Source organism: Schistocerca piceifrons, chromosome 2 (genome assembly GCF_021461385.2).
Source record: "Schistocerca piceifrons isolate TAMUIC-IGC-003096 chromosome 2, iqSchPice1.1, whole genome shotgun sequence".
Taxonomy (NCBI): Eukaryota; Metazoa; Arthropoda; class Insecta; order Orthoptera; family Acrididae; genus Schistocerca; species Schistocerca piceifrons.
Window position 1 is genome coordinate 332723276 of NC_060139.1, and position 12357 is coordinate 332735632.

The following is a 12357-nucleotide window of genomic DNA, read 5'->3' on the forward strand; positions in this document are numbered from 1 at the left end:
TATATGACAGATGGTCAACAGGTTTATATCCCTATATTTTTCGTGCTTTCTTGAAGATTGAACAAATCGGTGAATGTGGAGGATAGTGTTCCAAGCAACTGACACACAAAAGTAGTTGTTCACAAGGACTACCTTCATGAAGTGATCATCACTGTTACCATATTTTGGATCCACCGTGCAGCAGGATGATATATGACCAAAGTGCAAGCATCGGAATCATGTCACTGGTGGTGAGACGTATACAAAGTATAAGCCTCATTGCTCAAGATTAGCCCATAGCTCCTCATCTGTTTGGAACATAAGGTGGTGGAAGATGATTCCTTGAACTATCTTCCAAGTCTTGTGTGGGGCAATGATCACTGGTCGGTTAACCAGATGTTCACATGCCTGAACAGCTGTAGATTGTGCAGCAGAGGAGGCTTTAACCAGTAGTGATCCACTGCACATCTTCTCCAATGACTCTACTTCTCTATATTGATCTTCAATATGTTCCTTAAAACTAACACAGTGGAAGTAAATTAGATAAACTGCTTTGCTCCTACATGTCTGGCTTGTCACTGTTCCCATAGGGTAGACATGGTAGAGAAATCAGTAGAATTATAACTATCTGTATTGAAATTTCTGTACCTGTCTTATGAGAGAGCCAGACGTCTGCCCCAATGGCACCTATTCCAATTGAGGGCTCCCCACATAGGTGTAACCCAGCCGCAACAAAGGCCATCTAGCACTACGGCCATTTCTGGGAGTCCTGATGCCCTAGGAAGACAGAAATCTACTCCCTGGCCTGCACGGGGAACTTGCAATTCTGACATCAGCAGTGCGGTCCCTTTGTTGCCAGAGGGCTCCCGTTAATACAACTGCTTTGAAGCACAAACAATAGTCTATGCAGACATTATGCACAGATGACCTTTAACACAGCATGAAGTAGGCACTATTTAAAGTGTTCTTCCCCAGTCAGTCCACACTAAAAAAAAGGTCAAACCCAGAAGGGGTCTACAAATTACATTAGCCAAAAGATGATGAAAGGATGAATGAAAGAATATTCCGAGAAAGGAGAGCAGAACCTAGAGAATAGTCTGGTCAACTTCAGAGACTGCCACCATGAGAAGGAACAAGAGAAGAAAGAATAGTCAGAGCTGAGGGACTGAATCACAGGGAAGGAAACAGGTGCTGCAACAGCTTGGGGCACTATGCTCACCACACATGTACATAATCAATGAAAGAGTCTTGACGTTCCTGAGAGGACACCAACAATGGCCATCCAGGGTAGTGTAGTGCTGCAGCTGGCTGCTGAACACAATTTGAGGCCATCTGACAAGAGTCCATACTTCTCAGTCATAGCGCTACATCAAATGCACACATTTGGTTTGTGGTATTACTGGCCACCTATGCACATGTTGCCAATTCCACAGTCGGGCTGCTGTTAGTCTCCGACCAATTTTGTGGGACAAGCGTGTGTTGCATGAAGTCTTTTACCCGTTCTTGGATAGCAGGGGCTGATGTGCAGGGGGTTACCATGTGCTTGGTGCATATTACAGTGATCCTCCCTCAGTCAGATGTGGTCAACAGGAACCTTAATGATGAATATGTCCGTTCTCACAGCCCCATGAAACCCAACTTCAGACCACTGTCACATCCAAATTCCACACAATCTGGACATTGCACAATTTGACCAGCTTGCCAAATGGAAAGCCACAATGACAGTCCTTTAAAAATCTCGCAAGTGCTGATGATGTCACACAAGTGTAGACATCTCCATGTCCTTCACAGTAACCACTCAACATCTGGTAGAGTTCACACTCCTTATATGCCCTACCAAGTCTAGTAACAACACTAAGCCTCAACAAGTTTCATGCTCTCTGACGGCAGTTCTACCTGTCACAGAGATTCTATATTACTAAATAGCTAACTTGGGGCATATTCTAGTTGCAGGCTGCTCTATTTAATAGCTTCCAGGGGCTACAAAAATTTTATTTCAAGTATTTCAAATAGTAATTGATTGAATTTAGAAATTTAGAAGTGTCAGAACCTCACCATTAAGAGCTCTAATCTTGTGTTAAAGGTTTAATGCAGTAAGTCTAGTATTACAGTTAAAACTGTATAGCCTTGATGGAAAGTTACTCTCAGTATACAATTCACCCAGACTGTATCCATTCAGTATCTGAGAATAAGAGCACTTAGTGACTAAACTTTTTTTCACTTATAGGCTTAATGCCAAACACGAGTGTATTAACTCATTTGTAAAGTAATCAGAAGTTTGAAACTGTTTTATACATAGGAGTTCAATTCATTAAAGAATCAGGGAAGGGGTTTACTGGTTGCAGCTCTAATCATTTATATACCCACTGACAGCGTGAATGTATACATAGTAACACTGACATCTGACCATGTCCTTTGGGAACATCACTCTTCTTGTCAGGCAGTGTATTTTCTTGGGTTAATAAACATTACATATACAATTTTTTTTCACATTTATCAATTGCTGTCTTATAATGAATCAAACCCTAGAAGGAAAACTACTAATGAACACAAACTAGTATGGATGTGCAGAATGAAGTTTCGTACATCATGTAAGTAACAACAATAAGAACACAACAGCAGATCAGAAGCACCATTCTAATGATCCTTAAGAAAACATGAAAGATAAAGGCATTTTATGATTATATTTTAAAAAGTCACTTACAGTTTGAATTGCAGAATAATCATGTGCATGTAGACATTCATTTCAGTACTTCAGTGATTAGACAGCAAAGTTTTAGATACTGACTAAAACCACCATAGACAGCTTTACTTCTTTTTCCTCACAGCCCTTATCCAGCCAGCGAGCCATGCAGAAGCATCATAACCATTTCTCGTAATTACACTGGTAAGCCAAAACATTATGACCACTACCCACAGTGACACTGGATACCATCTGGTGGTGTTGAGGGCACATGACATGGTAACAAAAAGTATGTAACTTGAGCAGACACTAACAGGGGATCACCCTAGCCTTAGTGAAGATATGGTCTGTAAATGTGGAAACCCATTGACATAAGTGACTTTCACAAAGGGTAAATAATAATAATAATAATAATAATAATAATAATAATAATAATAATAATAATAATAATAATAATAATAATAAATATCATCATCTCAGAGCCTGTGGATAACTATCTTGAAAATGGTGAAGCTGGTCAAATGTTCATGCGCTACTGTTATCAGCATCTATGGAAAGAGGTAGGAGGACAGTGAAACTACCACTAGGTGTTGGATGTCCATGGCTCCTCACAGAACATGGGTTTTGGAGGCTTGTCTGCCCTGTAAGTAGAATCGATGGTGATCTCCGGCATCTCTGCTGGAAGGGCACATATGCATGCACAAGTGTTTAGGAGTACACCATTCATTGTACATTGCTGGATATGGAGCTCTGCAGCAGACCACACCTGTGTGTTCACTTTTTGACCCAACAACATTTTCAGTTATGATTCAGTGGGCCTGGGACCATCAGGATTTGACCATTGATCAATGTGAAAGCTTCATCTCTGTGCGTATTCACATTTTGGCTACACAGACCACAAGAGATACTACATTTCTTTCTGAAGGAAAGAAACACTACCACCACCACCACCAGATATCCAGATTGAAGTACCTCCAATCTCTGCATTATATTGCAAATGAAACTAAGTATTTAATTCTTTGGTGGTGGTCAGCTGCGGTTCAAACTTTCTGCTAAGAATCTCACACACAAATTTATTAAGAACAATATCACTAACAAAAAATGTGCGGTTCACATCTGACTACCTCATTAAACAGTTTTTCAATAACTGTGCATCCATAAACTTACTGAAAATGTCTCCGGATATCAGCAGAATCACAAAATTTTCTTGGGATATTTGTTATCATCAATGTTCGGGAAACAGCAGTGTCACTTTCTTCAAATCTCATGGTCACAGAAAACCTCCTCATTACTATGATGCCAAGTGGTAAGTATAATATTGCCAATGTTACATGAATCCACAAATATGGAGAGCTGTGGAAAAAAATATATGATTAACATTCTGAATCCTTTTCGTTTATTACTTAAACCAGTTGCTACATGCAAATTCCTTCAAGTAATAGCTTATTCCTACAAATTCAGTAAATACTATTTAAGTTAAGGTAACAAAAACTGCAGCTTACAGCAGACAGACTGCCAAATCTGTACAGAGCCATACATTTTAATTTTTTATTGACAGGCCACACAAAATTGAACTATGTAAGACTATGAGGGACATGGAAAAAGCCAGCCCAGTTACACACTTCTTCCTACACGATACATTGTACCTACAATGTCTCGCTCAGGCTGTTAACACAATAAAACTGAATGTAGCTGGGCCCTGAAGATAGATAGATAGATTCATTGATTCATTCATTCATTGTATGTAGATAAATACAGGATTTGTTTTAGACTGTGGACATACAGAATGGGCCAAAAGCCACTACCCATTATAACCTAACTGAATACAATGCAAACAATTGGAATTCTGAAATAACTGAACACTTTACTGAAGCTACAGGATTATTTATTGTATTCTTTCTTTAATCGTTTTCCACTTGTGTTGATACATATTGTCAGATGACCTAGAATGCTTAAGCACACTTATTGATGGCCTAGTTGACCTGTGGCAACTTTTCTCGAAATGTTTCTGTAAATTGTAGACCACCTTCCTTGTAGGTAGAACAGTGTTGAAATTATTATTCCACTAATTTATTATTAAATTATAACCACCTCTCTGCCACATTTTAAAGCAAAAACTCTCTCTCCATTAGAAAATACATCCACAACATGTCAGAATAAACGATGAAAAATGTTAGATGTCTGATTTTACAGCTGTGCATTCTGGTGTTTATACCTATAATGATTACAAACAAACAAGAATAATTTAATGTTTTCAAAAAGTTATAATAGGGAGTGACTTTTGGCCTACTTCATATTTTACATTCCTTGTCATAAGTTTGCGTGAACAACTACAAAAGAAGTGTATATCACAATTACTGTTACTTATAAATATTAATTGTATTCTACTCCACTAAAAGAAAGTCCTTAATACTAGAAAAACATATTGGAAAGATTCTCCAACACCATTTCAAAGCAGCTTCTACCTGACCTTTTTAAATTCTTTAATAGTTTGTTAAAAGTTTTATCCCCATATAATTGGGGCTGCTGTCTGTACCTTTTGTGTTATGCCTTTTCAGATGATAATCAGTGTCTCATCTAGTATCATAAAAAATCTACCTCTCTATTTAGACTAATTTTACTGCTTGTATTTTAAAATTAGTTGAACAATCCTATAAACATATAATGAAGACAGTGTTAGTACATTCTTACTTTTGAACACCCCTATATGTATCAACATGCAAGAGTTAAAGCTTTTTACATCTTTTTCAACAGTCCAATTGGCATCTTACAGTCTGACTGCGTATTTCTGGCTGTAACTACTTTTTTAAAAAAACTGATTTAATTTTATTTGGTGTTGATCATTAGCAATCTACTGCTGCATCTGCAGTTCCATCTTATATGCAAGGCGTCAAAGTGGTCGCCAAATACAAATACTTGTAATAGGCAGTCTAACAACCTCCAACATGCTCTCTTGGCCAGTAACACCATACAATCATAACATGTCATTTAATCTTTCAGGAGTACATCTGGGGTAGCAGTATTTCTTCTTGAGTTTAGGTGATGGTCATATAACCAACTGCAAGGTGAGTTGGTGACTGATTTAATTTAATCACTGACTCACCTTTAATATGGCTGTAGGTTACACCTGAAGAAGAAACATCACTGTCCTGGATGCACGTGCAAAAGACAATGGAATATTTTGTGTGCCAGGAAAACTTCAAGAAAACATACTGCAATGTTCTCTGAAACCAATATTCTCTACACCAGACACACACGAGCCATTCTTGTCAGCTGACAGGTTTCAATGTACGTTACACTTCATAGCTAAAAGAAAAATTAACTAATTCTGTTATTTGATGCAAGTCAAGTGCACCAGCCGCTTTCTGACTAATACCACAACAGTGAGTGAGTTTTTGTGATTGAGCATCACCCAAATACTATATGTAAATCATTTCTAACAACCCTGTCAACTTCGTAGTGAGCCACAAACCCAATTAACTATCCACTAAAAGCCCACCATCTTCATTGTTAAAGATATTAAAACAATGGTACTGGTATGATATGAAATGCCTTTCATATCAGGCTGAAAATAAAACTAGAATTACTCTTTTCTCATTTGTAAGGTGAAATAATTATCATTCTTAGTTATAGATCTTTCACATTCAACTTCACATTATTACTATTTGTGTTTCCAGATCCTAAGCCAATAAAGGCGAGTTCTTACTGGAGTAATTGTTTTTCTGTCACACAAAGTTTGTTATCACATCCTTCACTGGTCTCCCTCTCTGGTAACAGGCAGTGGCCGAATACTCAAATATGTCAGACAAGTTTGGAATCAGCTTTTCCATAAATAAGTTGCATTTTCCAAGAATCCTTTCTATGGACCTTGCATCTGTTCTCCATTAAAACTTGTGTGGTTGCTACATCCAGAGTTGTGCAGATGATTTCATATTTGACTGCTGTCATTTAATTGGCAATTTGAAGGTTGCATCAATACTTTTATTTTTCACGTCATGAACAAATGATATTTTATGTAAAGCATCACGTCATGAACAAATGATATTTTATGTAAAGCAAAGACGAAATTAACACTTTTGGGGCGTTCTTTTCTCCACACCAGTATCTTTTTGCAATTTTTGAAAATTATTTTTCCATGCCTTTAAAATAAAATATCAATGTTCACAATATTGTTAAAAGATGTAGCACTGGTTAATAATAATTTTAAGAATGTGAAAAATGTATTAATGCTTACTGTTCAGGCAAACTGAAAATGCTGTCATGATTTTATAAATCACACATGGGCTTACTTCTGTGGAGTTGGTCATACTTTATCACATCTGATTTCAGTCTACTATGCTGAAAACGTCTTGTTGAAATGTTGCAAGAGGTAACCATTTTCTCGTTTTTCAAAAAGCATTGTCTTTAGTTTTTGCATTGATGGGTTTCATTAGAATGTGTGTCACCTAGTGGTTTCATCAAAAATAGGATATGGCATGCTGTATTGTTAGCCATTACTCCTGTTTGTAATTTTTTTCCCTTCATACGGATGCTGAACCCTCACCATGTATCTCATCCACACCCACACACGTGCGTGCTATATGGCACATTTTTTGCATGCAACCTTACGAGTCCATTAGTGACACACAACATACGGTTTAGTCCATTTTCACACCTTCTACCAAACATTACATTGCAGTTATAGGAACTTCACATTATGTTAAGCTGAATTTTAGGAGAGGCTATGTGACTACAATTAAGGCTAAGCTGTGGCTGCTGTGTGATAAAGAAAAGCACCACATTAAGATACTCCAAGCAGTTTAGATTCTGTCCTTGCCCCACACCTCCAAGGGGTGTGTGTGTGTGTGTGTGTGTGTGTGTGTGTGTGTGTGTGTGTGTGTGTGTGTGTGTGTGTGTGTGTGTGTGTGTGTGTGTGTGTGTGTGTGTGTGTGTGTGTGTGTGTGTGTGTGTGTGTGTGCGCGCGCGCGCGCGCGCTGCGCGCGCGCGCGTGCGTGCGCGCGCCAGGCAAGTGAAAAGTGTGAAAGTGCTAAAACAAGTGTGAAAGTGCTAAAAGAAGTGTGAAAGTGCTAAAAGAAGTGTGAAAGTGCTAAAAGAAGTGTGAAAGTGCTAAAAGAAGTGTGAAAGTGCTAAAAGAAGTGTGAAAGTGCTAAAAGAAGTGTGAAAGTGCTAAAAGAAGTGTGAAAGTGCTAAAAGAAGTGTGAAAGTGCTAAAAGAAGTGTGAAAGTGCTAAAAGAAGTGTGAAAGTGCTAAAAGAAGTGTGAAAGTGCTAAAAGAAGTGTGAAAGTGCTAAAAGAAGTGTGAAAGTGCTAAAAGAAGTGTGAAAGTGCTAAAAGAAGTGTGAAAGTGCTAAAAGAAGTGTGAAAGTGCTAAAAGAAGTGTGAAAGTGCTAAAAGAAGTGTGAAAGTGCTAAAAGAAGTGTGAAAGTGCTAAAAGAAGTGTGAAAGTGCTAAAAGAAGTGTGAAAGTGCTAAAAGAAGTGTGAAAGTGCTAAAAGAAGTGTGAAAGTGCTAAAAGAAGTGTGAAAGTGCTAAAAGAAGTGTGAAAGTGCTAAAAGAAGTGTGAAAGTGCTAAAAGAAGTGTGAAAGTGCTAAAAGAAGTGTGAAAGTGCTAAAAGAAGTGTGAAAGTGCTAAAAGAAGTGTGAAAGTGCTAAAAGAAGTGTGAAAGTGCTAAAAGAAGTGTGAAAGTGCTAAAAGAAGTGTGAAAGTGCTAAAAGAAGTGTGAAAGTGCTAAAAGAAGTGTGAAAGTGCTAAAAGAAGTGTGAAAGTGCTAAAAGTGTGAAAGTGCTAAAAGTGTGAAAGTGCTAAAAGTGTGAAAGTGTTAAAAGTGTGAAAGTGTTAAAAGTGTGAAAGTGTTAAAAGTGTGAAAGTGTTAAAAGTGTGAAAGTGTTAAAAGTGTGAAAGTGTTAAAAGTGTGAAAGTGTTAAAAGTGTGAAAGTGTTAAAAGTGTGAAAGTGTTAAAAGTGTGAAAGTGTTAAAAGTGTGAAAGTGTTAAAAGTGTTCCCGTGGAAAATGAAAATAATGACTGTAAAAGTAGAGTGTGTGCGAATTTTAGGAACAAAATTGTGAAGTTAAATGAGCATATTCCTAGCCTTCAGTTAATCATTAGCGCACTGAGTAGTGATATGTGAAAACTTCAAAAAGAAATGACTGAGCTGTCAGGCAAACAAGTCCATTCTTCCCCACGTAAAAATTCAAACAAGTGGACTAAAATATAATACAGAAACAAAAGTTTGAACACAAAAAAATCATCGTGGATTGAAAACATTTAATAATTGTCAGTTAAAAACAAATTTCATGTTCTTTCCATTAGTGAAGAGGTGGTGGTGGTTAGTGTTTAACGTCCCGTTGACAACGAGGTCATTAGAGATGGAGTGCAAGCTCGGGTTAGGGAAGGATTGGGGAAGGAAATCGGCTGTGCCCTTTCAAAAGAACCATCCCGGCATTTGCCTGAAACGATTTAGGGAAATCACGGAAAACCTAAATTAGGATGGCCAGAGACGGGATTGAACCGTCGTCCTCCCGAATGAAAGTCCAGTGTGCTAACCACTGCGCCACCTCGCTCGGTATTAGTGAAGAGACTGAACCAATACCAGCAAGTGAAAATGAACCTCCAAACCAACTGTGTTGACAGAATGGTTAAACATGGTCTAAATTCAACATTAGGACAAACAGTGCTACTGCAAAACTGTGCACGTATTAAGGAAACTAATGTGAAAGACATCAACAAAAACGTACAACAGAACAAACAGGGAAGTAGCATATTATTTTTAATGGGTGGCCACAGCAAAAACGTGGCACGACTTTTCAAAGAATGCACAAAATGCTATGCAATAGGTATTGTTAAGCCAGGAGCAGCAATGAAAAATCTGCATGATAAAATGTTATGTGGTGTGTATAGCAGGGGCACACAATACTGAAAAAGAATGAAGCAAATGACTGCCTAGCATAACAAAGACATTCTTACACTGTAATAAACAAGGTAATACAATCATTGCAACATATCACACAGATGTGACATGATTACTCTCGCATGTGAGCAAAGAACTAACATTAAAATAAAACAGATGTGTAATTTGCAGCGTTCTCAATATAGGCAAACTGGTCAGATGCCAGCATACCAAGTATGGAATGCACCTGATTTGTGAAGGAAAGAACTTCATATGTAAAATCAAACATGAAATAATCATGCACAAAAAAGTGAACAATGTAATTCCATGTGTGGGGACAATGATACCAGCAGAAGAAACAGCAACATCACCAATATTATTAACAGCAGTAGTGCTATCAATACTAGAATGAGCATCTGACACATTACCACATGTTGCAGAAGCAGTAGTTCATCCCACACACAACAGAAAAGTAACTCAGTATTTTTTTGTAAGTCATATGAGAGGAAAGCAGTTCAGAACATGTAAACATCTCTCATGCATTCAAAAAGAGCCTCTAGTGGCCCAAGCAAACTAACTAGTGTACTGAGAAAAACTGCTTCAAACAAATAAATGAGTGCAATGATGAATAAGTCATAAACTTTGTATTTCATCAAATTGTAAGAGGTCTGGAGAACAGAACAGACCAACTGCTAATAAATGTAAAAGATGAAGAATATGGAAGTGAACCTGATATTATGTGTTTCTCTGAACATCATATCAAGAACAGAATCTACATGTTGCAGACTGAAATCTTTTGTTCAGCTGCTCATTACTGTATATCTAGAATGGGAAATGGTAGTGCTGCAATGTCTGTTAGAAATAATATAGTGTTTAAATCTCTAGAGTTACGTAAATACTGTGCTGAACAGCACATTGAGGTGTGTGGCATTCATATAAATGCAGATAGTGTCAGTTTACAGGTCAACTGCTCAGAATCTGGATGTTTTTCTGGGGCATTCTGAACCACTCTTGTCCCACCTGTCTAGCAAAATTAAATCATTCATTGTAATGGGTGACTGTGATATGAACTTTTTAACAGAAAATAGAAAATGAACAAACTTTAATACCTGCTGTGCTCTTACAACTTAGTGTCACTGGTAGGCAGTCCAACTAGAGTAACAGCCAGTACTAGCACATTAATAAATAACATATTTATAGATAAGGATGTACACAGGGTGTCCCATTTATCTTTACCACCATAAATAACTGTTTGTCCAGATGCAAATTACAAAATGTTTCAAGCAAATGTTCTTTAGCTGTCAGGAGGACATCAATCAGCATGATTGTTGTAGCTTTGATTTTTACAAAGATATGAACAGCAGTATGACATTTTTAAATGGCACCCTGTATTTTTTATTCAGTAATTCATTTCCTCTCCTAAAGACCTACTCAAAAATGTATCACAGTGTACCAATCACTGAAATACAATGTTATTAATTACATAACACAACATTGACATTGACGCTTAGTATAGGTACTCAGGGTAATGGAACACACCCACGTGCTGACATTGACAGAGGACAAATGTAAACACAAGTAGAATGCACACGCATCATTCTGTCGGCCATCATCAGCTGAGTTGTGTGAGTAGAGTGTACACCAACGAAGAGAAAGTAGAACTGCTACTCATCTATGGGGAATGTACGTAAGCAGAACAGTAACTGCAATACTTTTTTCTTATGTACAGGTACATTTAGTACAACAGTTTAGTCCTTTTAAATACTGTAAATACTGTTGTGTAGAGTAAAGGCTGTCCTTCCTACAAACTGCATTGACATAATGTTTCTTTTATTGTTGTTGTTGAAGGTAGGCGAAATGCTACGCAGGCAACGGAACTGTAAATAGAGCGATATCTTGACAAGAATCCACCTTCCCGACAGATGTTTTCTCGTCTTGTTGCAACGCTTCAGGAAATGGGAGGTTTCAACCCATGACAATGCAATCATCATAGCAATCGCAATGATGAAATTGCCGAAGTAACTGTTTCTCGCTTCCATTGCTACGAATCCACATGTGAGCACACGACAGCTTGAACACGAGATTGGCATTCCTAAAACCAGTGTACACTGTATTCTTACATGTCACTGGCTTTGTCCGTACCATGTACACCTACATCAAAAATTGTATGCAAATGATTTCCAGAATCGTGTACAATTCTGTCAGTGGGCACAGCAGCAAATCCTGGCCAACCCGAACTACTTCTCCAATGTTCTATTTACAAACTAATGCTCCTTCTCAAAGGACAGATAAATACAAGGAACACGCATTATTGGTCCAGCAACAACCCACGATGGCTTACACAGGTGGAACATCAGTGTCAATGGAGAGTTAATGTCTGGTGTGGGATGCTTGGTTCTACAATTATTGGCCCTTATTTCATCAATGATAGTCTAAACGGCACAGCTTATGCCAACTTCCTCAGACGAATTCTTCCTCCTCTTCTGGATGAAGTGTCACTAAGAACAAGAATGCTTATGTGGTATCAACACGATGGATGTTTAGCACATAATGCCTTGTGTGCACATCGTGTTCTGAACCGGAGGTATCCTGCCGAATGGATTGGTCAACGAGGAACAGTTACTTGGCCTGCTAGGTCTCCTCATTTAAATCCTCTGGACTTTTTTCCTTGGGGATGCATTGAAGACATTGTCTACTGTGATATCCCAACAACTCCAGAGAACATGCAAGAACGTATCATGCTTACTTGTAATTCTCTTCAGCAGGCAACACTGGAAGCAGTAAATAATTCTTTCATTCAACGAGTGCA

The 12357-nt window shown here is 38.0% G+C and overlaps 1 protein-coding gene across 1 annotated transcript in view; it reads right to left on the minus strand.

The window, feature by feature from the left end:
• The window catches only part of LOC124777110 (calcium permeable stress-gated cation channel 1), a 161358-nt gene that overhangs the window by 74436 nt on the left and 74565 nt on the right, over positions 1-12357 (minus strand). The window contains exon 7 of the mRNA XM_047252395.1: positions 3830-4015. Within this exon, the coding sequence (XP_047108351.1) occupies positions 3830-4015 (186 nt within the window). The remainder of the gene's footprint in view (positions 1-3829; positions 4016-12357) is intronic.